Source organism: Drosophila ficusphila, unplaced genomic scaffold (genome assembly GCF_018152265.1).
Source record: "Drosophila ficusphila isolate 14025-0441.05 unplaced genomic scaffold, ASM1815226v1 contig_791, whole genome shotgun sequence".
Classification (NCBI taxonomy): Eukaryota; Metazoa; Arthropoda; class Insecta; order Diptera; family Drosophilidae; genus Drosophila; species Drosophila ficusphila.
This window is the reverse complement of record NW_025064737.1, coordinates 16,090,094-16,111,437: the sequence shown is the minus strand read 5'-3', so window position 1 is coordinate 16,111,437 and position 21,344 is coordinate 16,090,094. Positions and strand designations below refer to the sequence as shown.

The 21,344-nt window shown below is 41.3% G+C and overlaps 11 protein-coding genes across 16 annotated transcripts; 7 read left to right on the top strand and 4 right to left on the bottom strand.

Moving 5' to 3' along the window:
* Positions 1–14: 14 nt before the first annotated feature.
* On the bottom strand, positions 15–955 carry LOC108092189 (antigen 5 like allergen Cul n 1-like). The gene is made up of 2 exons (XM_017191716.1): positions 827–955; positions 15–768 (listed from the first exon to the last, which is right to left on the bottom strand). The coding sequence occupies exons 1-2, from the start codon at positions 938–940 to the stop codon at positions 94–96; spliced, it is 789 nt and encodes a 262-aa protein (XP_017047205.1). The 5' UTR covers positions 941–955; the 3' UTR covers positions 15–93.
* Positions 956–1,162: 207 nt separating this feature from the next.
* Positions 1,163–2,144, top strand: LOC108092158 (antigen 5 like allergen Cul n 1-like). The gene is made up of 2 exons (XM_017191678.1): positions 1,163–1,301; positions 1,358–2,144. The coding sequence occupies exons 1-2, from the start codon at positions 1,182–1,184 to the stop codon at positions 2,030–2,032; spliced, it is 795 nt and encodes a 264-aa protein (XP_017047167.1). The 5' UTR covers positions 1,163–1,181; the 3' UTR covers positions 2,033–2,144.
* Positions 2,144–4,420, bottom strand: LOC108092156 (transcription factor Ouib). 2 transcript variants are annotated; one of them, XM_017191675.2, is made up of 5 exons: positions 4,218–4,420; positions 3,595–4,142; positions 2,764–3,171; positions 2,582–2,698; positions 2,144–2,256 (listed from the first exon to the last, which is right to left on the bottom strand). In XM_017191675.2, the coding sequence occupies exons 1-5, from the start codon at positions 4,332–4,334 to the stop codon at positions 2,148–2,150; spliced, it is 1,299 nt and encodes a 432-aa protein (XP_017047164.1). In that variant the 5' UTR covers positions 4,335–4,420; the 3' UTR covers positions 2,144–2,147. The 2 variants fall into 2 exon arrangements, with proteins under 2 accessions (XP_017047164.1, XP_017047165.1); XM_017191676.1 differs by lacking the exons at positions 2,144–2,256; positions 2,582–2,698; positions 2,764–3,171 and adding an exon at positions 3,229–3,360.
* Positions 4,421–4,524: 104 nt separating this feature from the next.
* Positions 4,525–6,151, bottom strand: LOC108092157 (transcription factor Ouib). The gene is made up of 3 exons (XM_017191677.1): positions 5,968–6,151; positions 5,130–5,902; positions 4,525–5,044 (listed from the first exon to the last, which is right to left on the bottom strand). The coding sequence occupies exons 1-3, from the start codon at positions 6,091–6,093 to the stop codon at positions 4,942–4,944; spliced, it is 1,002 nt and encodes a 333-aa protein (XP_017047166.1). The 5' UTR covers positions 6,094–6,151; the 3' UTR covers positions 4,525–4,941.
* A 244-nt stretch (positions 6,152–6,395) lies between these two features.
* Positions 6,396–8,155, top strand: LOC108092206 (zinc finger protein 670). Its single transcript, XM_017191735.2, has 4 exons — positions 6,396–6,609; positions 6,666–7,354; positions 7,437–7,556; positions 7,615–8,155. The coding sequence occupies exons 1-4, from the start codon at positions 6,493–6,495 to the stop codon at positions 7,937–7,939; spliced, it is 1,251 nt and encodes a 416-aa protein (XP_017047224.1). The 5' UTR covers positions 6,396–6,492; the 3' UTR covers positions 7,940–8,155.
* A 177-nt stretch (positions 8,156–8,332) lies between these two features.
* On the top strand, positions 8,333–10,675 carry LOC108091876 (zinc finger protein 510). 2 transcript variants are annotated; one of them, XM_017191257.2, is made up of 4 exons: positions 8,333–8,653; positions 8,710–9,999; positions 10,101–10,214; positions 10,273–10,675. In XM_017191257.2, the coding sequence occupies exons 1-4, from the start codon at positions 8,550–8,552 to the stop codon at positions 10,448–10,450; spliced, it is 1,686 nt and encodes a 561-aa protein (XP_017046746.1). In that variant the 5' UTR covers positions 8,333–8,549; the 3' UTR covers positions 10,451–10,675. The 2 variants fall into 2 exon arrangements, with proteins under 2 accessions (XP_017046746.1, XP_017046747.1); XM_017191258.2 differs by having other exon boundaries at positions 8,720–9,999; positions 10,273–10,668.
* A 60-nt stretch (positions 10,676–10,735) lies between these two features.
* LOC108092212 (transcription factor Ouib) lies at positions 10,736–12,360 on the top strand. Of its 2 annotated transcripts, XM_017191743.2 has the most exons (5): positions 10,736–10,812; positions 10,879–11,018; positions 11,078–11,805; positions 11,859–11,981; positions 12,133–12,355. In XM_017191743.2, exons 2-5 carry the CDS (start codon positions 10,905–10,907, stop codon positions 12,242–12,244), a joined length of 1,077 nt encoding a protein of 358 aa, XP_017047232.1. In that variant the 5' UTR covers positions 10,736–10,812; positions 10,879–10,904; the 3' UTR covers positions 12,245–12,355. The 2 variants fall into 2 exon arrangements, with proteins under 2 accessions (XP_017047232.1, XP_017047233.1); XM_017191744.2 differs by having other exon boundaries at positions 10,794–11,018; positions 11,862–11,981; positions 12,133–12,360.
* Positions 12,361–12,430: 70 nt separating this feature from the next.
* LOC108092211 (transcription factor Ouib) lies at positions 12,431–14,131 on the top strand. Of its 2 annotated transcripts, none has more exons than XM_017191739.2 (3): positions 12,431–12,656; positions 12,713–13,767; positions 13,824–14,131. In XM_017191739.2, the coding sequence occupies exons 1-3, from the start codon at positions 12,546–12,548 to the stop codon at positions 13,942–13,944; spliced, it is 1,287 nt and encodes a 428-aa protein (XP_017047228.1). In that variant the 5' UTR covers positions 12,431–12,545; the 3' UTR covers positions 13,945–14,131. The 2 variants fall into 2 exon arrangements, with proteins under 2 accessions (XP_017047228.1, XP_017047229.1); XM_017191740.2 differs by lacking the exon at positions 13,824–14,131 and having other exon boundaries at positions 12,713–13,241; positions 13,310–13,408.
* A 245-nt stretch (positions 14,132–14,376) lies between these two features.
* Positions 14,377–17,062, top strand: LOC108092229 (zinc finger and SCAN domain-containing protein 21). The gene is made up of 5 exons (XM_017191766.2): positions 14,377–14,629; positions 14,702–15,043; positions 15,248–16,113; positions 16,175–16,495; positions 16,557–17,062. Exons 1-5 carry the CDS (start codon positions 14,594–14,596, stop codon positions 16,702–16,704), a joined length of 1,713 nt encoding a protein of 570 aa, XP_017047255.1. The 5' UTR covers positions 14,377–14,593; the 3' UTR covers positions 16,705–17,062.
* Positions 17,063–17,603: 541 nt separating this feature from the next.
* LOC108092152 (inhibitor of growth protein 2) lies at positions 17,604–19,581 on the top strand. Its single transcript, XM_017191670.1, has 3 exons — positions 17,604–17,966; positions 18,038–19,005; positions 19,066–19,581. The coding sequence occupies exons 1-3, from the start codon at positions 17,825–17,827 to the stop codon at positions 19,270–19,272; spliced, it is 1,317 nt and encodes a 438-aa protein (XP_017047159.1). The 5' UTR covers positions 17,604–17,824; the 3' UTR covers positions 19,273–19,581.
* A 45-nt stretch (positions 19,582–19,626) lies between these two features.
* Positions 19,627–20,942, bottom strand: LOC108092154. Of its 2 annotated transcripts, none has more exons than XM_017191671.2 (5): positions 20,855–20,942; positions 20,358–20,636; positions 20,201–20,300; positions 20,089–20,139; positions 19,627–19,952 (listed from the first exon to the last, which is right to left on the bottom strand). In XM_017191671.2, exons 2-5 carry the CDS (start codon positions 20,630–20,632, stop codon positions 19,869–19,871), a joined length of 510 nt encoding a protein of 169 aa, XP_017047160.1. In that variant the 5' UTR covers positions 20,633–20,636; positions 20,855–20,942; the 3' UTR covers positions 19,627–19,868. The 2 variants fall into 2 exon arrangements, with proteins under 2 accessions (XP_017047160.1, XP_017047161.1); XM_017191672.2 differs by lacking the exon at positions 20,855–20,942 and adding an exon at positions 20,822–20,845.
* Between the last annotated feature and the right edge of the window lie 402 nt (positions 20,943–21,344).

Here is a 21,344-nt window from a genome sequence, read left to right as displayed (position 1 = left end):
GGTAAAACGAATTGTTTAGCTCTTTTAGCTATTTATTTGCATGTTCAATAGGGGATTCTGATAATGATGTTCATTTAACAAGGTCTGTTAAATTTACAATACTCTGGTGTTTTCGACAACCTTCTCGTTGTCGTAGATCTCCTTGGCGTAGCACAAGCTGGGGTAATCAAAGGCGGCGCCATAGCGATTCTTGCATCCCGTGGTGGCCTTCTCTCCAGGAGTGTAAACGGGTTGACCCACAATGTTCGAGGTGGCGAAGTTACAGGTCAGCACGAAGTGGTTGTAGAAGTCCTGGGAGAAGCGAACAGCGGCACATCCCACGTGAGTGTTCTTCTCGGCGACAGAAATGGTGAACTTGGCCACGTTCTTGTTGGGCAGCTCCTCCGGGAAGCTGGCAAGGATCTCGGGAGAGGCATTCAACCGCTCGGCGAACCAGTTCTCAATCTGCTCCTTCACAATCTCGGCATCCGTGTACTCCGACTCGGCTCCACTGTAGCTGAAAATGGCGTTGTTCTGGCCGGCGTAGGCGAATCTCTCCGTGCTTCGGCATTTGTCAGGCAAGGATTCACAGGTCTTTACGTTGAGCAGGGCCAAATGGGCGAGCTCCTCGCACCAGGACATCTTGGCCATGCGAATAGCCTTTGGTAAGCCTTCTACTTTGCCCCCAGCCACATTGTTGCGAAGTTCGTTGAAGAGAGTCAGGATCAGTTTGTGATGGGGTTCTATCTTCACTTCTCGCACATCCTTGGGACAGTTTTCACTGAAGTTCTGAAGGGAACATGCCGTTAGTGTCGAAAAAGAAAATAAGTATACGCTATGTTTTTACCCCTTTGTTGTTACAGGCGATGTGCTTATCCAGACAAGTGGGTAAGGCACAGTAATCGACTGCCAGGCAGAAACCCACTATGGCACTGAGCAGGATCAGGGACTTAGTAACCATGTTGGCTGTTGGCTTTACACTGAAGCTTAGACTACCAAAAGTCTCTATTTATAGGAAAACTTTGGGTGTGTTTTCTAGTAAAGCAATCACTTTTGGAGACAGTGTCCCATTATGTTTACAGCTGCGTTAGTGGGAATGTCTGTCCAGAAATATGCAATTAAACTCAGCCGGTTTGCCATATAAAAGAGGGCTCATTCAGTACTGTTCTTCAGTTGCAATCCAGTAGCCAAGAACAAGCAACATGGCATTTGCAGAGGCAGTTCAAGTAGTTCTCCTAGCTTTGGTTGGGATTTCTTCAGCCGTGGACTATTGTGCCTTACCAACTTGTTTAGATAAACATATAGCCTGCAACAACAAAGGGGTAAGAAGACATCCTACTTTATTCTAGTAATAAACACTTACCCTACTTACTATCAGAACTTTACTGAGAACTGTCCAAAGGATGTGCGGGAAGTAAAAATCGAACCGCATCAAAAACTGATCCTGACTCTCTTTAACGAACTTCGTAACAATGTGGCTGGGGGAAAAGTTGAGGGTTTACCCAAGGCTGTTCGCATGGCCAAGATGTCCTGGTGCGAGGAGCTCGCCCACCTGGCCCTGCTCAACGTGAAGACCTGTGAGTCCTTGCCTGACAAATGCCGAAGCACGGAGAGATTCGCCTACGCTGGCCAGAACAACGCCATTTTTAGCTACAGTGGAGCCGAGTCGGAGTACACGGATGCCGAAATTGTGAAGGAGCAGATTGAGAACTGGTTCGCCGAGCGGTTGAATGCCTCTCCCGAGATCCTTGCCAGCTTCCCGGAGGAGCTGCCCAACAAGAACGTGGCCAAGTTCACCATTGCTGTCGCCGAGAAGAACACTCACGTGGGATGTGCCGCTGTTCGCTTCTCGCAGGACTTCTACAACCACTTCGTGCTGACCTGCAACTTCGCCACCTCGAACATTGTGGGTCAACCCGTTTACACTCCTGGAGAGAAGGCCACCACAGGTTGCAAGAATCGCTATGGCGCCGCCTTTGATTACCCCAGCTTGTGCTACGCCAAGGAGATCTACGACAACGAAAAGGTTATTGAAAACGCTCAGGTGTTTTAAGTTGACCAACGCAAGTGATTTATTTTTCATCGCATAATGGAAGCTTGATTTATATAATTTAGGTACATATATTTAATAAAAATGCAGCTGATGATAATAATTTCAATTCAAATTACTATTTTTTAGCAGCTCTGATCCGAGCCTCAATTGTCTTGTGAGTATTTGATTTGAGATGCGATTTATAATGTTTGAGGGTCTTGAAGCTGGTTCGGCAAGGGTCGCAACTGGAATAAAAAATAGGTGGAAAATTATGGTTAGCTCAATGTTTGGGTTGGGGGCATATGCATCAAAAATTCAATTCGGATGCATATTTCAAATACAATAATTTGCACACATATTTCGTTTTAACATATAAAGTGGATATCGATTGAATTTTTAATGCATGTGCACACAAGCAGTTTTCTGGTATGGTAAAATTAAACAATTTATAATTTCAAGAAGTTTTTTCGTGTTATAAATTTGAAAGTTACTACCATCACAATTGTTACTTTAAAGCTTGTAATTGTTCACTTCTATAGAATCCACCTATGTATGGCGTGTATTCAATACCTGAAATCACGAGTCAAATTGTGATACTTCTGGTGTGTCCTGCAGTCGCTTGGGGTTACATAAGATTTGGGGCAATACTCGCACTGGTAGATACGTTTGCTAGCGTCCATGTGAATTCTTTAAAATAAATAATTTCAGTTAGACAAGGAAAAGAAACTAGTAAATTAATAGCCAAGTTCTACCTCTCGTGCATGCTGCGTGCGCTGCAAAATCTGAAGGTTTTCCCACAGTCGTATCGACAGGCGTATGGACGCTCCGACGTATGAGTTTTCCGGTGTGAATTGAGCTCCGCGGCGGCTGAGAAGGACGCATCGCACTGCTCGCACTTGTGCGGTCGAGTGCCTGCATGGCGCACCAGATGATTCTTCAGGTTGAAGGCCGTGGTCAGCCGCTTGCCGCAGATGTGGCACACGTGCGCCGTCTCCAGCGGCTTCTGACATCGTTCCTCGTGGGTTTCTAGCAGGATTTTGCTGTGGAATTTGGTGCTGCACTTGGTACACGCGTGCGTCAGTGGAAGAGAAATCATATTGCAGTGCCTAGTGAGGGCGGCTGCCGATCGGAAGCCCTCGCTGCAGTGACCACAAACGAACCTGAAATGGAAAAAGTTTTAGATATTGATTTTTGATGGTATGAATCTTCATACTGTGAAAAATGTGTGAGCGACTGTTAGTCAGTTCTTGTATAGGCTCAAGGAAGTCTATAAGTAAGGGGTTTCAAAAAAATCCTTCGTCTTCAATCCCCATAAAAACAGCCGGAATTAAATCATATACAAGATCGTTCTAAAATAAAATTAAAAATATAAGTTAAGCAGGGTCATAGGTAATAAATAATTGTTATAACTTTAAAATTTTGCATTGTACCATCTTAAGTGCTTTTTAGTTTTTTTTTTAAAGTTAGAAAACAATATTTAAGTCAATTATGATTTTTTAACTAAGGGAGTATACAAGCAACGAAATTATAATTAAAGGTAATCCAAATTAATTCTATTTGGATTTATAAAATCTGATATTTACTTGGTATTTAGTGGTACGTCGTGCAAGTGATACTTGTGTGTCGAAAGCTCGTCCAGATTGTCGAATTCCAGACCACATTTGCTGCAGGTGTGACTTGAGGTATCTGGGTTATCAACGACTTCACTCTCTTTACGACTTTGAGGGTTAGTTTTCGGCGAGAACATGAGTTCAAAGTTCTCATCTGACATCTGGCTATCCGTCAGTAAATCCGGAACCACAGAATCGGTGTCCACTGAAAGGAGTTGATTTTTGTGGGATGTGGTCGCTGACACCGTTTCAACATAATCATTTAGCTCCTTTACAATTATGGAATCTTTGTCTTCATCAACCTCTGGCACCGCGGAGGGGTTGGCGAATTCTTGGGGGCAATCATCCAGCCATTGCTCCGCCAGGCTCTCGAAAGCCTCTTCCTCTTGTTTCACCTGCTTCAGCTGCAGCTCGAGAAGCTCCTGTGCCTCGATACAAGCTGTGCGAAACTCTATGGCAATCTGCAGGTCATGCTGGCAATCTTGGCACATGAACCTGGGCCACTTGTCGTCTTCTTTTAGCTGAAAAGTAAATTTAGAGCTTAGCTAACATCCGGTATTTTACCTTAGAAACCTTGACAACACACCCACACTCACCTTTAAATTGGTCAATGTCTCAATTTGTCGCAAAACGGAAGAATTAGACGGCTCGAATAGGTTCTTGGCTGCCGAGGGATCGGCCATTCGCGAGCAAGTCCGGCAAATGTACCTCATGGTTTCTTTTTAACAATAAAATACAGAGATCAATTGGAAGTACAACAATATAGTTTTGTTTGTGAGGAAGAACAAGAAAAGTGACATTTGCCATTAGCCACCCCGTCATAAAGTCACTCTCGTTTCGCACCCCCCAAATGGCCATTCGGCCCGCAACGCCGGCGCGTACTTACATTTCAAATCCATTTGGTTTTGGTGCTTTTATTGGCAGTAAAATGCAAAATATCATATTTTTTTATTTCTAAGTATTTCTTTTACACTTAAGCAATCTGGAGTCAATAGGATATGAACATTTTTATGTGTGTTGGGCTATGCAATTCTTTTAGGCTGCCACAGCTCCCAACACTTACAAATATCTTGTCGAAGTCAAATTAACTAAAACTATGTATGTTTATAAACTAATAAAGCAATCAATGCTATTGTTAATTTTCTCTGTCATCAAATTAAACTTAAAACACGATGTTTTTCTTATTGAAACTTAAAAAAAGTTGATTCTCAGTCGGATCTTATTAAATTTTGGGCAGTCATTTGTATCTTAATGTTAAGGTTAAAAAAAATACGTTTTTTACCATTTAAGGTTGTCAATGTAATGTAATGTTGTCTTTGTTTACCGATTTAAAGCCCTTTCCATTCTGCGCTTGTGCAGTTTGGTGTTCTGGTGTATGGTCAAGTGGGTAGATCGCAAGAACCACTGATCGCAGGTTTCGCAGCTGCAAAGAAAAACAGTGAAAATTCATTTTTTGTAGAAAAACCACAAGTCCTGGTATAGAAATTAAGCAAAGTTTTAATTCTTACTGATACTTCCGCTGGTTGGTGTGCAACATTTCATGTCTTTGGCGCGTAGACGTGGAAGTGAAGGCCTTGTCGCAGTGCTGGCACTGGAAGGGCCGCTCGTTGGTGTGCGACCGCTCATGGATCACCTTGCTGCTGCATCCCCGAAAGGTTTTGCCGCAAAAGCGACAGGCATAAGGCCTGGCATCCGTATGTAGGATCCGGTGACGGCGCATTTCATTCTCGGCGTAATACTTCGCCTGGCATATGTCGCACTCGAATGGTTTTTCCCCGGTGTGGCGCAGCAAGTGGAGCTTTAGGTACGTAGAGCACTTAAACACCCCGCCGCACTGGTCACAGATCCAAGTTTTGGTACTGCGCCTTGCCTGCGTCGACTGGCGGACATGGGTTTTCTTTATGGTCTTTGGGCTCTGGTTCAGCATGTATTCATCTTTCTCTTGGAACAGGTACTCCTGGTACTCCACCTCCTCTTGGAGCTCATCATCTTCTTCCTGGTCTTGCTCCTGGAAGTCCTTTAGCAAAAACACTTCCTCGTCTTCTAGATCATTTTCAAGATCCTCCGGTTGATTCCCATCATCCTCAATCTCTTCCTCATCCATTTCGTCCTCCACATCAAGTTGATCAACAACTACAGACTTTCTATGCAAAAGTTTCTTCTTGGTTGCCAAAAAGGACTGATGAACCTTTAAGCACTTGCTGCGAAATGCCAAGACCCTGATCAGCATCTGTTTGCAACCATTACAAATGAGATGTGGCATGACTTTATCAAATTCCAGCTAAAAAATTAAGTCCACCTCATTATTAAAAGATGAAAACAAAAAACTTCCATCTATAAACTCACAAACATATCGGTGATGTTTTCAATCAAACTAATAAAGTTGTAGTTGGACTTGTCAAAAAGTTTGGTTGCCCGTCCACTTCCAACAATTTTGCCACAAGTACGGCAAACCGAGCGCAACGCAGACATTTTCAACAAGCTCCTATAGATCAAATTGTTTTTAAAAATTAAATTTTAAATTAATCGAATTCTGAGTAAATGGCAGATGAAGAAGAAGCAGATCAGCTGTTGTTTGTTGATGCTCGGCCACTTGAGGTGTAGACACACTGGTCAAAATAATTTAATTGGTAATTTGTTTTAAACTCAAATAGATAGAGCTGTTGTTTTAAATATGAAACTTAAAAGCTTTAGTTTCTTCACTGTTCATTTGTTTATTCATATAATACTACAGAGATCATACCTTAAACAATTTTGGTTCCCGCCAAAGTTATTTTTCCCACAGCAAGCAACGGTCACACTGGCTTACCATTTTACCCGGTGCAAAATAAAAAATAATAAAATTGACAATTTGAACATAGTTTTGCAGTCATGTCTAACGAGTGCAGGATATGTGCGGAACGCATTTTCACGCCAAACCCGAAAAACATTTTCGAAAAGAAAAACCATCGAATTTTGACGGCAATAGAACAGATTACTGGACTAGAGGTAGCGGCGTCGCTTCCATTAATGTCTGTAATTATTTACAAACTCACAAATTTCAGGTTGTCTTGGAAGAGCTGCTGCCTCAGCACATTTGCTCCTGCTGTTTGCTTGACCTTAGTCATGCCGTTAACTTCCGGCAGCGTTGTTTGAAAACTCATGAGAATCTTCACCGGAGGACCGCATCTTCCTCCTCCAAAACCGCTGTCTCGAAGGCCAATGGGTTGGTTTTGGAGGCGGCAAACGGTCCGTCGATGAAACGCGAAGTTCCAGACTATGTGGACGACACGGAGGATGACAAAGAGTTTCTGGATATAAAACCTGTAATAGTGTCGCCGCCGGCCAAGAAAATAAAACAGGCCCCAACCGTTGTCAATAACCAATCACCACGAGTCAGGCTCAAGCGCCTCCGTGTGCCGGAGGATGAGAAACCAGTTGCTCCTTCCCCACCACCTCGGAAACCGGGTCGCAAGCCCAGAAAGAGGCGACCACGTCCCAAAGTCGATCGCTCCATTAAGCGTTATGTATGCGACCAGTGCGGCTGGTCCTTTAACGACATGAGCAATATGAAGGACCACAAGTTGCGACATTTTGAGGAGCAGTTTTCGTGCGACGAGTGCGGTCGCAAGTTCTACACCATGCCGCTGCTCCGGCTGCACATTCGGGTCCATCATAAGGGTGAAAAACCTTATGTCTGCAAGTTCTGCGGCATGGGATTCGCCAATAGTCCCAGCCGCTGTCGGCATGAGCGGTAAGTATGGTTCTCATAAGAAGGGAATAATTTATGGAAAAAAAAATTTTGTTAATGCGGCTAAATCTCTGCTTACTTACAGCCATGTACATCCAAACGAACTATCCTTTCCCTGTGGCATTTGCGGTAAACGATTCAACAGCGACAAAGGTCGAAACAAGCACGAAGAGGGGCACAAAAGCAACAAACCGGATGTCCACATGTAAGATATATTTCCAAACAGTTTAAAGTAGTTGAAGTAACCTTTTATACTTTTGCAGTTGCCTCACCTGCAACAAGGAGTTTAAGGAGGCGCAATTTTTAACACGGCATTACACCACCAAGTACCATCGCAAGCGTGAAAACTTGTTGGTAGAAGGGACAAAAGAAGAGTTTCAATCGGATGCCGAACAGGAGGAAGAGAGTCCTGGGTACATGGAAGAGGGGCAGGCTGAAATGGAAGATAGTCAGGCCGAAATGGATATACTATTGGAGGATCTAGAAGATCAGTATGAGGACCACGAAGAGCTTTTGGACGATGAAGAGCCTTTCGAGGATTTTGACTATGACGAAGCTGTCGTGGAGGAAGAGGAGCTGTTTAATTAACTTTTAACGCAACCTTTATGGCGAAAGCGGCGCCAAACATTCACAATTGCCAGGGATGCACGCTTTCGGAATTTTTAGTTGGTTCGGTTGGCTGGTTCAAAAAACAATCTTTTTGTATGCAGGCAACCGTTTCTCCTTAATAATTTTTCAAGCGATTTAAATTCTATAAAATATTACAATAGAGTTAGCTTAATATAATTATTGTTCAATAACATATACAATATATGATTTTTTTAATCAAAATATATCGAGCGAAATATATTAAATTATATGTTTAATTTAAGACGACAAGATAATGTTACTTATTTTTCAAATCTCGGCTCGTTAAGGTACCCCTAATAAGACTGAAGAACAGTTATTTTTTTTATGAACATCTGGCAGCGCCATGGACGCCAAGACAAAACTTTTTAGGCGGGTGTCCTAACATAAGTTGTTTAATTAAAATTATTGACTTTACAGTAAAAAAATCTATTAAAACAGGACAAAGTCTTGTTTTCGCAATCAAACCAGAAAGTTGTTATAAACATAAAAGAGGTGAAAGCTTGTCTAATTCCCATAAGGTTCCAAACAGTGTTTCCTAGATTTAGTGACCAAAACAAACCCGATATGAATGCCCAATGTCGACTGTGTGGTTTGTATTTCTGCCACCCGAGCCCCAAGATTTTATTCGAAAGCGGAATTCTCCTCCAGATCAAAGTACTCACTGGATTGTCGGTGAGTTGGTGGTTACAATAAATTAGGTGTGTTTTGAATGAACTTAACCATTTAAGCAATTTACAGTTATATGAGATGGAGGACCTACCCCGTCACATTTGTCCGTCTTGTCTAAAAGACTTGAATATATCGTTCAAACTAAGGAAGCAAATCATTTGGACCCATGAGATATTGATGCTAAGAAACAAAATGGAAAAAAATCAAGAATGGGAAACACAATTCTCAAATTCGGATTCTAAAGAGACTTGCGATCTACTCAGGCCGCAAGTCTCAGTGAAAACAGAAAACTTTTATCAGAAGTCTGAAAATGAAGAATCAGAAAATAATCTTAACTATTCAGAATCTTCAAGTCCTGACTTTCTATCCTACTTAAAATGTACAAATGAGTATGGTCACGAGTCCGAAGAATCTGATACTTATCCAAAATGTTATAACATTACCATAGAAAGGGATCCACTTAACATAGATGCAACTGATTTCGATCATTTGAAGGCAAATGAAAGTAATCAAGAATCAAATGACTCCGAAGAGCTTCTTAACTTCAATATAACTGAGTCTCCAGATCTTTTTAAATTAAATGATCAAAATTTTGACCTAAGCAGTGTAGATCTGGCGAATTATAGTGATCAAGAATTAGAAACCTCTGACAACTTTGATCTGTCCAGTTCGGATAAACTAGATCCTTTATATAAAGACCAGGAAGATCATATAACATTTTCTGATGGGGATACGGAGATATCAAATTCTCAACCCAATTTTGATTATAAAAGTATATTCCAAGAAAACGACAATGAAATACTTTCATTATCGAAATATCAGAAGGGCTTTGAAAAACGAGATCAATTAAGTTCAGCCCCTTTGAGTGTACCAGTTTCCGCAAGATTTCATAAAAAGGGTAAAAAACCTCTATCTGAAACTTTTTCGGTAGCAGCAGAAAATGTAATTACCAACAATGAATTTATTGAACCCAAAGCGAAGATCATTGAAATTGGAACTCAGTTGTCCCTACATAAAGTGGAGTTAACCATAAAAAAGGTAACCCCTCCTCCAAAATCTGTGTCAGCTGAGAATATTCCGCCGGCCAAAAGAAGGCGAAACCGAAAAGTTACATCTTTGGAGTGCACTGAGTGCGGCAAGTGCCTTAAGTCAACCGAAAACCTAAAGATGCATATTTTGCGCCATAAGGGACAAAAGGATTTTTCCTGCTCATACTGTGACAGACAGTTCGTCTCAAAGCACCTTTTAAATTTGCACAACCGCGTTCGCCACCTTGGTGAGCAGCCTTTTAAGTGCACATTTTGCCCGTCAACGTTTTTTACTAGCAGTTCCAAAAGCCGACACGAACAGTATGTACTTATTTTTTCTATATATATAGCCAAATAAATAAATAAGTATATATATATATATTGAAGTGAATAAATTCTACTATATATTCCCTTAACCGCAGAGTAAAACACATCAGGAGCCGGAACTTCAAGTGCGATGAGTGTAGCAGTGAATTTAAAACGAAGAGCTGCTTAAACAAGCACAAGATCATACACACTGGCAAGAAACCTTATTTGTAAATAATCTGAATCAATTAAAAAAAAATCGGGGTTACTCCCAGTTTTTCTTTTTAGGTGTGACTTATGCAACAAAAAGTTTTCCCGAAGGGAAAAATTAACGAGTCACTTTAAGTCACAGACGCACCAGAAAAGGGCAACATCCCTTCAGAACATCGAATATTGCCCACACCTCGATGAAATTCAAAACACAGTTGACGTAATCCTTACTGATGTTTCAGAAACTTCCATTTAAAATTGTCATTTTGAAAATATTTTTGACTTGACATTATTGAAATAATTCTTTTTTGTGTTTTTTCTCTTGGCACTGGACTGCCCATCGTTATCTTTTATTTAATTATGTTATACATTAAGCCTTAAATGGACATTCAAACAAATAATAATCTTAATTCTTAAAATGTGTATTCTACCTTAAAGTAAATTAATAATAAGAATAACAAAACTATGTAAAACTACACAAAACAAAAATTGTTTTTAACGAGCCCCGAGATGATTTAAATTTATGCCGCCAGCAAATGGAATTCACCCAGGCGCGCAGCCATCGCTATAACTATTCACTTGGATATCAAAAACGAAAACAATAACAAAGTGATAACAGTAAGTCCCACCCATTTTTTCTGGACATCATTAATAATAATAATAACCGCACTGCATTCTCTGAAGAGCCCAAAAAATCAAAATTTTAAATAATGTCGTTGCATTGCCGGTCATGTGGTAAAATAATATATAGCCAAAATCCATTAAATATCTTTGAAGGGACCAGAAAAATTGTAAAGAAATTCGCTTTGCTGACGGGCATCTGGGTTAGTAATTCGTATTAATTATTTAAACTTTACTATAAATTAGTTTATGTGTTTGTTAGCTAACTGATCAACTGTATTTACCTAAAAATATATGCGCCTGCTGCCATGTTAGTCTAAACAGAGCCATTGCATTTCGAGAGCTGTGCATTAAAACCAACAATATACTCTCCAACCAATTAGAAACGCCGGAAACCAAAGAATATGAAGATTTGGCTAATATACTAAGTGACAGAGGAGGAAGTGATACCTCGGTGGAAGACGACCAAGATGTCTTATGGAAAGAACAGAAGGATTTTGAGGAAGAGGAAATATATCGTGCCTACATGGAGGAAATGGAGAGAGGGCAGGACAGCTGTGTTGGGTACATTCAAGAGCAGGACGAATTATACGATACAAGTGAAGATGATATTGATAGCAATGGCGACAGTATGGCAGCCTCAATTGTAGAAACCACAAGACAATCTGTCGAAAAAGAAGAAGTATCACATAGCCCACAAAGTAATTATGTTCGTTCAAAGAAAAGGCAGCAAGGAAAGAGCAAGGGCGCTAAAATATATTTTTGTGATCAGTGCGGCAGGCAATTCAATGATAAGGGAAACCTTAATCTGCACCTGGTCCGTCATTCTGGCGTACGGCCATTTCAGTGTCCAGAATGCGATCGGAGGGAATTCAGCACGTACCTCCTGAAAATTCACATCCGTGTCAAGCATCGTGGAGAGAAACCTTTTGCCTGCAAGTTTTGCGACGAACGGTTCGTGAACAGCACCAAACGAACTCGCCACCAAACGTAACTATTTAAATATCTTTTGGGTAAAGGGACTTACATTTTTTATTTTGCAGCAGGATGCACGGTAACAAGGTGATAAACAAGACTCATACATGTTTACATTGCGGCATTTGCTTCGAGAGCAAATCCCATTTAAAAATACATGAAGTCGTTCACTCTGGAGAACGCAATTTTCAGTAAGAGTTAAAGCTTTTATTTTATTTAAGGTAGTTTGATTATTTTTAAATCAAATAATTTTGGTAAATCAAGTAATAAAAAAAACCACTGTACCCATATAATATATATACATATCTAACTATATGTTCCCTTTTCTATTTTAAACTGCAGCTGCGAAATTTGCAACATGTCCTTCACGCGCAGCTTTAACCTGAAAACACACTTCCGGTCAAAGCAGCATAGAAAGAAAGTGGTTTCAAAAATTGAGCGCAAAAGGAGTTAGAACAACGGAAATTCGGAAATGAAACTACTAAGAGGCTTATAATAATTTTTCAAATAAATATTTATTCAAGAAAATGTTTTTTAATTGCCGAAAGCATCCATAATTTTAGTCACTTAAGCCTGAAATTACCTTTATACCAACTATTTTTTTTCAGTGTTCATTCGCCATTCACAACTCATCTGCAATTTTAACATTCACCCAGAAGGAAGCCACTTCTATGGTAAACAAAAGACGATCTCAGCGTAAATTCAATAAACAAAACTTATCTTGGTCGAAAAGGAGCAAGTAGGGGACCAGCAAAATGGCCACGCTGTGTCGCACTTGTGGCCAGGAGGCAGAGCATGCCCAGTCGCTCTTCGACAAGAAGAGCAGCGACGTCCTGTACAACATCCTCAAGTTGACAGGATTATGGGTAAAAATAATGAGTTTGAAATTTAAAGGTAGTTATTGATACATGTTTAATTCCAGTTAAGTGAAAAGCCCGATGTACCCTCAAGGATTTGTTTGTCCTGCCTGCTTGATCTAAAGGAAGCCATTGCCTTCCGGGAGCGCTGCATTAAAACCAACAGCTCTTGGTTCAATGAGCAGGAGGAGGATCAAAATGCCCTCCATTTGGAAATTTTTCCTGTTAGTACCTTAGAGCCAAAGATGATCCCTTCGCAACGTCATGTCCCACATCAACAAACCAGCAAACCAGATGAGAGGTCTTCCAAGGCAATCGATGATCCCATTTGTCCTTTGATCATACCAGACGTATCTTTAGGTGAACTCATGGATCCCCTAAGGTGTGAAATTATTCCAGTGAAGAACGAACCCCTGTATTTGGATGAGGAGGCAGAGCAAATAAGAGACCCAGAAACAGTAGATGAGGAGAAAAACCAAGAAGACACAGATAGGACTTCTGAAAAGCAACTAATTGCAGATGATGATTCTAGTAAGCATTCTAGTAATCATGAAGTTACAAAGAGAAATCATTCCTTAACAATTAAAAAACGAGGTAGGCCATGTAAAGCCCAAAAGACAAAGTCCACAAAGTCTTTAAAAGATATAACTATCGAGGAACAGTTTGATTCGCCTACAGTGAAACGAAATAGGACCACCGAAGAAAAATACGCCGTTCGGAGAAAATGGGCTGCGGTGCAAAGAGCTCGTGCAAAGGAGCTTCGACTCTTTTTTTGTGATCAGTGCGGTAAAACCTTTGCAGAGAAATGCAACTTTAACGTCCACCTTACGCGGCATAAGGGCACTAAGGAGTTTCAGTGCCAGGAGTGCGATCGCAGGGAGTTCACCCAGCACCTGCTCAATTTGCACGTGCGAATCAAGCACCGCGGGGAACTACCTTACGTCTGCAAGTACTGCGGCCAGCGCTTTGACAACTGCCTCAAGCGCTTGTTTCACGAGCGCAACCACAAAGAGAGCCCTGTCCACCGGCCGCACGTGTGCCCCGTCTGCAAGAAGACCTTTAAAAATAAACAGGGTCTTAAAAACCACAGCGTGGTGCACACGGGCGAACAACCGTTTAAGTAAGTTTTTACTGTTTGAATAGTTTTGGATACCAAATAAGATGCTTTCTCTTCAGGTGCGAGCTTTGTCAGTCGCATTTTAATCGAAGAAACAGCCTGCAGACACACTTCAAATCGAAGCAGCATCGGCTGAGAGCTGAGGAGCAGGCGAAGATAGACAACGGAGAGAAGTCTTAGCTAAAGGGTGGGTTTAGCTGATGTTTATATGATAAGTTTGTTAAAAAGTTGTCTGTGATCTATGCTTTTAAAAGCTATTGTAATGATTTACGTTTTTCCTTAACCACTTTTGTGCATATTTTTTCATATAAAACAAACATGAAATATTAAAACGTGCGCGCCATATGAACAAACAAGCTTTTGTTGTTTTAAATATAGTCATAGGCGTAGCGATGGGCAATGCAAAAATGCGAAATGAACTCAAATATAAACGCTTAAGCAGTAATGGACTTACATTAAAAGAGGTAAAAAAAAGGGGGACGGCAAATCGATTTAATAAATATTTTTAATCTCAACCCCCTTGAAGGAACTCTTGCTACGCACATGTCCGCAGCCCTGGCTGCAACCCCTACTTTGAGGCTGTGCAGCCCTGCAAACCCGGCTTGCTGTTTTTTTTTTGCATACATTTCGCAGTTTGCCGCTAAAGGATGAAGTGCGCAGTTCACGTCTACGGCTAAAGTTCCGTGTGCAAGCCTGTAGGAAAACATCGCAGTGAAAACAAAGGCGTTATCTCCACTTATTCTGTTTCCCGCGAAACTTCTCATTGATAAAAAATTCGCAGCCCTGCTGAATCTGGATAATATCGGTGTTTGTTTGGAACTTTTCGAAGATGAGAATATCCAGACCGGTCGGTGATTCAAAATGGGTGTGTCCCTCAAATTCCTTTTCACCTTGTTAATATTATAATCACGTACATGTACACTTTTTGTGCTTATAGGGGAATCTGCCAATCGCAGAGAAATATCATGTGAACCGGTTGCAAAAAGCTGAATCCACGAGGCAAAACAACAACAAACTAGGAGGGCTCCTTTTCGCGGAAACAGAGGACAGAAACGCTACGCCCACAAATATCTCAACTGCCACTCCCACTTCAGATAGTGCATTTTTTGAAAGCTATTCCGAAGCGGACAGTACTGAAACCCATGACTATGAACCCATCCCAGGAACCAAGTGTCGTACTTGTTTTCGAAGCTTATCGCTGGATGGCAATGTCAAGGACCTGTATGCCAAGGACAACGTTGATCTTCTCTACCGCATTAAGCTAACGACCGGTGTGAGGGTAGGTCTAATTTAGGGTGGTTCCGTTTTTGTATTGCACAGTTGCACAGGAATCACATCATATTTAAAACTATCTTGCTAAAAAGCAAACGGGGGTTTGTTTGAAAATCAATTATTATATTTAATAGTTATAGTTAAAAATCGACCTTCATTTTACAGATCATTATAATCTGAGTGTTTTTTTTTTAATTAAAACCTTACGCAGATACAATCAGGAATTAAGGGAGTACCTCATCACATATGTGCAACTTGTCAAAACACACTGAAGACAGCTATTGAATTCCGTGAAAAATGCATAAGGATTGACCAAAATCTTAGCCAAATTAACTATAAATGTGGTTTTCAAAATGATGATGATGAAATCGAAGCGGAGCTTGAGAATGTCCTCTACGAACAATCCGCTCAGCAGACAACCGATGTCGCAGGCATGGGATTCTTAGACCCAGACCTTTGGTCGAGTAGTGAGAATGGCCTAGAAGAAGACGAATTCCCTCCAGATTTAGAGTCAAATTTATCCCTAACAGAAGAGGATTTCTCCCTGGATGGAGAGCCATACTTGCCTCCGAATGATACAAAGGAGAAAGAAAAGAAATCCAGACAGCCAAAACATGCATGCAATGAGATTGTAAGCATTACAAAATGTGAAACCAAAGAAGATATTCGGAAAGTTAATGACGGAGCTCAGATCTACAAGGTTGTGCTAGCTGAATGCAATCGCAAAGATAACAATAAGCCATCCAAACCAAAGGAAAAACCACCAAAAGCCCGCAAACCCAAATTAAGTGTGGAGGAAAAAAATCGTAGGCATCGCGAATGGGCTCGAGAGAAGCCTTTAAATCATATCTGCCAAAAGTGTGGCCACTCTTTTCGGCATCCCGGCCAGCTGCAGATGCACATGCTCCGTCACGATAGGGCCAAGAACTTCGAGTGTCCGGAGTGCCCGAAAAGGTTCTACGACGCCTATACGCGAAACATGCACATACGAGTGCTGCACAAGGGAGAGAATCCCTTTCCTTGCAATCACTGCAATATGTCGTTTTCAAGCGGGAGTAGTCGTCACAAGCACGAAGTGTACGTACCGTACCTTAAGTAAAACTGTTGAGTTTATTCTAAGTCTTTCCAAAAATTTCAGAAAAGTCCATGGGGCAGGTCCTCGAATTCTCACACGCCAGAAAACAAAGGACGAACACGACGGTCGATATTTTTGCAGCAAGTGCTCAAAAAGTTTTACCACAAAAAACTCCTTAAATTACCATATGAACTCCCACAACGGAACGAAGCCCTTCAAGTGCAAGGTTTGTGGGCGAGGATTTACGGATCCAAATGCATTGAGACGGCATCAAGGGCTGCACGACAAGTTTCCTTACCACTGTGATATCTGCTCCAAGGGGTTCTTGCTACGCTGCAAACTTACGGAGCACCAGCTAGTGCACACTGCTGAACGTCCTCATTGGTTGGTATCGCAAAAAAATCGTAATTATACCGATCAGTTAAATCTTTCCCCTTTTCAACAGGTGTGAGTTCTGCGATGTTCACTATCGCCAGAAGTATAATCTAAACAAACACTATAATAGCAACATGCACAAGAACAATGTGCTAAAGGCTCAGGAAGAGGAATACAATGGACTGAAGCAAACGCTTACAGATTTTTTAAACTTCTGAATCTTAAGCTCCAAAGATATCCACATATGAACTAATGAATCTCAATCAACAAAACTGTTAACTATGATTAAGCTAATTGCACTGAAAGTACGTGCCATATCTCAGGAAGACCAGACCAGAATTCTTTTTATAATAAATTTGTTATACACATATACTTGCGGATTAGATGAATAATGTAAGTCAACAGCCCATGGATAATGTGCAAAAGACTCAAGGAGAGCAAAGATTTTATTTACCTATTAAAATCAGGATTATCATGCATTTAAATAAAATAAGTCTAAGCTGAAAGGAAGACTTGACAGTTTATGTATGTACTTGAAATTTATACTTTTTTCTAAAATAAAGCATATCGAATTAAGCCAAGTTTTAAAACATTATTTATAGGAACAAAAACCCAATGAGTGAAAAATAAATTGAAATACAAACAAAATGAAAAATAAATCCAAGTAGAGAATCTATTTCTGATATGAAAAAATTAAATACAAATTTAAATTTGCCGCGCAATTAACCGCCCTTTTTAAATCAAAAATGTTTACCAACACAATAAATTTTTGTCGCCAAAAATTGCCTTTTTATAAAAAAAATGTTTCGATTTTTCATATGTTTAATCAATGTTTAATCGTTTTACCGAAATTTAAGATTTATATTTCAGTTTCAGCGTAAACTTAAGTTCTGGGAAAAGTAAAGTTCTTACGATACAACATCCTGTGCCTAAAGAAAAAAAATTATTTGGTTAAATCTTTATTAAATTAATAACCTTTATTATTAAAATGTACCATATGTATACATTTAAATGTTCAATACGAAAAAAATAGTGCCGTTAACCACCCTGATTTCGGTGTTGCAAATGGCTTACTGACCAGTGTTGAAAATCACCATCCATTGTATACATACATATATCTGCAATAATACTTACGCACACATACGCACACACGAGTACAGTCGCAAGTTGCGACTCGCAACGCCATACAAAAAGTTGGAACCTAGTGGAAACGGAGAAAGATTTACCTAGCCAATCCCTTCCAGAGCGCAGGACGACCAGCTTCCAGCCCAAATCCCAGATCCCACGTCATCGAGCCGATGTCGCGGCGGGAATAGATCAAATCGCAGTCCAAACAAGATGATAAACCCCATTGCATCCGAATCGGAGGCCATCAATTCGGCCACCTATGTGGACAACTACATTGATTCCGTGGAAAATCTGCCGGACGACGTGCAGCGCCAGTTGTCCCGCATCCGCGACATAGACGTGCAGTACAGAGGTAAATTTTGGACAAAGTTCCTACGGAAGGAAAACCAAAAACCTAACCTCCGAAATCTCTTCGATTGACAGGCCTAATCCGCGACGTGGACCACTACTACGACCTGTATCTGTCCCTGCAGAACTCCCCGGATGCCGCGCGACGGTCGAGGACCATCTCGCGAATGCACCAGAGTCTCATTCAAGCGCAGGAGCTTGGCGACGAAAAGATGCAAATTGTGAACCACATGCAAGAGATCATTGACGGCAAGCTGCGCCAGCTGGACACGGACCAGCAGAACCTGGACCTGAAGGAGGAACGCGATCGGTATGCGACGCTCTTGGAGGATGGGCAACCCTCAAAACTGCAGCGCCTGCAAAGTCCGATGCGAGAGCAGGGCAACCAAGCGGGAACCGGCAATGGAGGCCTTAACGGAAATGGCCTGCTGTCAGCGAAGGATCACTATGCCTTGGGCGGCTATGCAGGAGGAGTTGTGAGCGGTTCCAATGCCCTGCCCTCCGGCAATGGCGGTAGCTCAACGCCCAACTCAGAGCGCTCCAGCCATGTCAGTAATGGCGGGAACAGCGGCTCCAATGGCAACGTCAGCGGAGGGGGTGGCGGTCCTGGCGGAGATTTGCAGCGGACGGGCAGTAAGCGGTCAAGGCGGCGGAACGAGAGCCTGGTCAACAACGGCAGCTCGCTGGAGATGGGCGGCAATGAGTCCAACTCTGCGAACGAGGCCAGCGGAAGCGGCAGTGGCGAACGCAAAGCCTCACTGGGCGGCGGTAGTGGAGCGGGACAGGGACGCAAGGCCAATCTACAGGCTGCAGCAGGCAACTTGGCCAGCGGTTCAGCGTCCACCAGCAGTGGGGCAGCAGGAGGTGGCGGTGCCGGCGGCAGTGGAGCAGGAGTGGTCGGTGGTGGCAACAATTCCGGCAAGAAAAAGAAACGCAAGGTCCGCGGCTCTGGGGCTGCTAATGCTAATACGAGTACGCGCGAAGAGACGCCGCCGCCGGAGACCATTGATCCCGACGAGCCGACCTATTGTGTCTGCAATCAGGTGAGTTGGAAATGTTTGCCTTTTGGCAAAACTCCCCAACTAATCAATTTTCTCTAACAGATCTCCTTTGGCGAGATGATCTTGTGCGATAACGACCTGTGCCCCATCGAGTGGTTCCACTTTTCGTGCGTTTCTCTGGTGCTGAAACCGAAGGGCAAGTGGTTCTGCCCCAATTGCCGTGGAGAACGGCCCAACGTGATGAAGCCTAAGGCACAGTTCCTTAAGGAGCTGGAGCGTTACAACAAGGAGAAGGAGGAGAAGACCTAGTGCACTTCGCCACATAAACCCATTGCTCTGTGTCAAACACCAGGCTCTGTAAATTATTCGATCCTAAGATTTACCTTAATGTATATTTAATGACCCGCGCAAATACGCTCCCTCTCCCTATCCGACTTTCCGTTCTTTCATCCAGTCTAGATCCCCTGCTTCAGTGGTTAAAGTTCTTCAGCTTTCATTTAATGTTTCTGTACAAATAATACCCTTATCAATGTAAACACTCACACACACACAGACTCGTATAATTAGAGGACACCTTAATTTAATTTACGGTAATAAAAGTTGATATTCAAAACACAATGATTTCTTGGCCCCAAGGACCCAATATTTTAAACAATCTAGAAGTTGTACGAATCTATTTCTTTAATTGTCGTTTAGCAGACTAAGGCATTCGATTTTATACATTTGTATAATTAATCGTGTATAAAGGTGTGTAAAATATATAAATTTATATAAAACTATTTGGTAGGCATCTGTGGATATGAATGGAGTTCTTATTGTAAAAATGCGCTTGGACGGTCGAAGTTGCATATTGATTCGGAAGTATTCTAGTTGATTATTCGAGCTTGTTATTGGAATGGCTTCCATCATGGCATCAGCAGCTCAATGTTGGGATTCTGGATTTTCAAGAAGATCTGGTATTGCGAGAAGACCACGAGCCAGCAATATATCTGAGAACCGAAAAATCGTTATATAAACGATCACTCTAATTTTAAAACCCTACTCAAACATTTCAGTATGTTCTTTTAAAACAAGTACAGATTAATAATGTTTGAGTAAGAGAATTTAAACTTTTTTAATACTCACATTGTAGGCAACCCATACAAAGTTTAAAAGAGCAGAGAAGGTTTGCTCCAGCTAAGAAAAGATGTCAATAATTAGTTTCGGTTTATAAAGAGAGCCGTAGGTCTGTACTCACATAAATGTAATAGCCTCCAATAAGCCACAGACTCCAACAAAACTGGAAGAGGATGGCCAGTCCGATGAGACCCAACCATGGCAGCAGCCACCCACGAGTGCTAGGAATTACATTGAATTAGTGTTAGAAAAGATTAGAGGTTTGAATCCAGACCAACCTGATCTTAATTCCGTAGTAGACCAAGTACGAGGCCAAGATGATCAGCAGAAAGTAGATAATGAAGAATCCCCCTGCAATTGGCATCGATGTGCGGATATCTGTTTCAAAAAGCGGAGAATAGAGCTGCGCAGACTCCCCGCCCGCAAGCATATAAGAAATCAACGTGATCATCACGGCGGAAAGCGCTGCTGTATAGCCGGCCACGGCGTAACTTCCAGTCCGTACATTATCAGACCAGATGATAGGTGACCAGCAGGATTCTAGCACGACCATTATTCTGAAGGAAAACACCACAAAATATTTAGAAACACCTTTAAGTCACAGGTTTGTTTGGTCTGCGTGACAACGTCAACGCCCAAATATTTTGGTCAGTGAAAACACAACTCAAAAACCGCTTTTCATGGTTTTTCATTCACTTTTTGTATTTATAAGCTATACTAAAAGTTTTATTTTAATTTGAACCTGCTTGTTTTGTTTTCTAGGGCGTGGGCGTACCTTTTTTAAATAATATTGGCTTAATTAAAAGAACAACAACGGCTTGAGTAATAGGGTTGTCACGTCTATACAAAGTAGCTAGTTATCGATAGTTGTTTTATAATAAGTTTTTAGTAATTCTATTTAAAGTTTAATTTATGGATTAAAGCATAGGATAATGTATTTATTTAGTTTTGCATGCAAATAATTACTCTTTAATTTGTTTATAACACAAAATTGTGTTGAATGGCAAACGCATTTATGAGCACTCAAAAGTTCCTACTGCGTTTTTACAGTGGAATTATTCTTTGTTTAAAATAACAAAAATAAGTGAAATACTGATAATAATAATAATTGTATTGGAATTCAAATTTAAATAATAATAATTTCAACTTATGATTATTGAGCCTCTTCTATAAAAATTCAAAAACATATTAACAAATTAAGAACATGTTTCACCATCCATCGATTCCACTGTGCACTTGAGCAGCTGAGCTGACTGAATATTCAC

Coding starts and splice junctions, on each gene's coding strand:
- LOC108092189 (XM_017191716.1), bottom strand. CDS start 940: ATGGTTACTAAGTCCCTGATCCTGCTCAGTGCCATAGTGGGTTTCTGC. Junction 769..826: donor TCGCCTGTAACAACAAAGGG/GTAAAAACATAG, acceptor TGTTCCCTTCAG/AACTTCAGTGAAAACTGTCC.
- LOC108092158 (XM_017191678.1), top strand. CDS start 1,182: ATGGCATTTGCAGAGGCAGTTCAAGTAGTTCTCCTAGCTTTGGTTGGG. Junction 1,302..1,357: donor TAGCCTGCAACAACAAAGGG/GTAAGAAGACAT, acceptor ACTTACTATCAG/AACTTTACTGAGAACTGTCC.
- LOC108092156 (XM_017191675.2), bottom strand. CDS start 4,334: ATGAGGTACATTTGCCGGACTTGCTCGCGAATGGCCGATCCCTCGGCA. Junction 4,143..4,217: donor AGACATTGACCAATTTAAAG/GTGAGTGTGGGT, acceptor TTTACTTTTCAG/CTAAAAGAAGACGACAAGTG. Junction 2,257..2,581: donor AATTTGACTCGTGATTTCAG/GTATTGAATACA, acceptor TTTTTATTCCAG/TTGCGACCCTTGCCGAACCA.
- LOC108092157 (XM_017191677.1), bottom strand. CDS start 6,093: ATGTCTGCGTTGCGCTCGGTTTGCCGTACTTGTGGCAAAATTGTTGGA. Junction 5,903..5,967: donor AAAACATCACCGATATGTTT/GTGAGTTTATAG, acceptor TTAATTTTTTAG/CTGGAATTTGATAAAGTCAT. Junction 5,045..5,129: donor ACCAACCAGCGGAAGTATCA/GTAAGAATTAAA, acceptor TTTTCTTTGCAG/CTGCGAAACCTGCGATCAGT.
- LOC108092206 (XM_017191735.2), top strand. CDS start 6,493: ATGTCTAACGAGTGCAGGATATGTGCGGAACGCATTTTCACGCCAAAC. Junction 6,610..6,665: donor AACAGATTACTGGACTAGAG/GTAGCGGCGTCG, acceptor CACAAATTTCAG/GTTGTCTTGGAAGAGCTGCT. Junction 7,557..7,614: donor AACAAACCGGATGTCCACAT/GTAAGATATATT, acceptor ATACTTTTGCAG/TTGCCTCACCTGCAACAAGG.
- LOC108091876 (XM_017191257.2), top strand. CDS start 8,550: ATGCCCAATGTCGACTGTGTGGTTTGTATTTCTGCCACCCGAGCCCCA. Junction 10,000..10,100: donor TCCAAAAGCCGACACGAACA/GTATGTACTTAT, acceptor CCTTAACCGCAG/AGTAAAACACATCAGGAGCC. Junction 10,215..10,272: donor ACTGGCAAGAAACCTTATTT/GTAAATAATCTG, acceptor TTTTCTTTTTAG/GTGTGACTTATGCAACAAAA.
- LOC108092212 (XM_017191743.2), top strand. CDS start 10,905: ATGTCGTTGCATTGCCGGTCATGTGGTAAAATAATATATAGCCAAAAT. Junction 11,019..11,077: donor CTTTGCTGACGGGCATCTGG/GTTAGTAATTCG, acceptor TGTGTTTGTTAG/CTAACTGATCAACTGTATTT. Junction 11,806..11,858: donor AAACGAACTCGCCACCAAAC/GTAACTATTTAA, acceptor TTTATTTTGCAG/CAGGATGCACGGTAACAAGG.
- LOC108092211 (XM_017191739.2), top strand. CDS start 12,546: ATGGCCACGCTGTGTCGCACTTGTGGCCAGGAGGCAGAGCATGCCCAG. Junction 12,657..12,712: donor TCAAGTTGACAGGATTATGG/GTAAAAATAATG, acceptor GTTTAATTCCAG/TTAAGTGAAAAGCCCGATGT. Junction 13,768..13,823: donor ACGGGCGAACAACCGTTTAA/GTAAGTTTTTAC, acceptor CTTTCTCTTCAG/GTGCGAGCTTTGTCAGTCGC.
- LOC108092229 (XM_017191766.2), top strand. CDS start 14,594: ATGAGAATATCCAGACCGGTCGGTGATTCAAAATGG. Junction 14,630..14,701: donor CGGTCGGTGATTCAAAATGG/GTGTGTCCCTCA, acceptor TTGTGCTTATAG/GGGAATCTGCCAATCGCAGA. Junction 15,044..15,247: donor AGCTAACGACCGGTGTGAGG/GTAGGTCTAATT, acceptor AACCTTACGCAG/ATACAATCAGGAATTAAGGG.
- LOC108092152 (XM_017191670.1), top strand. CDS start 17,825: ATGATAAACCCCATTGCATCCGAATCGGAGGCCATCAATTCGGCCACC. Junction 17,967..18,037: donor CATAGACGTGCAGTACAGAG/GTAAATTTTGGA, acceptor TTCGATTGACAG/GCCTAATCCGCGACGTGGAC. Junction 19,006..19,065: donor CCTATTGTGTCTGCAATCAG/GTGAGTTGGAAA, acceptor TTTCTCTAACAG/ATCTCCTTTGGCGAGATGAT.
- LOC108092154 (XM_017191671.2), bottom strand. CDS start 20,632: ATGGTCGTGCTAGAATCCTGCTGGTCACCTATCATCTGGTCTGATAAT. Junction 20,140..20,200: donor TTGGAGGCTATTACATTTAT/GTGAGTACAGAC, acceptor ATCTTTTCTTAG/CTGGAGCAAACCTTCTCTGC. Junction 19,953..20,088: donor TTGTATGGGTTGCCTACAAT/GTGAGTATTAAA, acceptor TTCGGTTCTCAG/ATATATTGCTGGCTCGTGGT.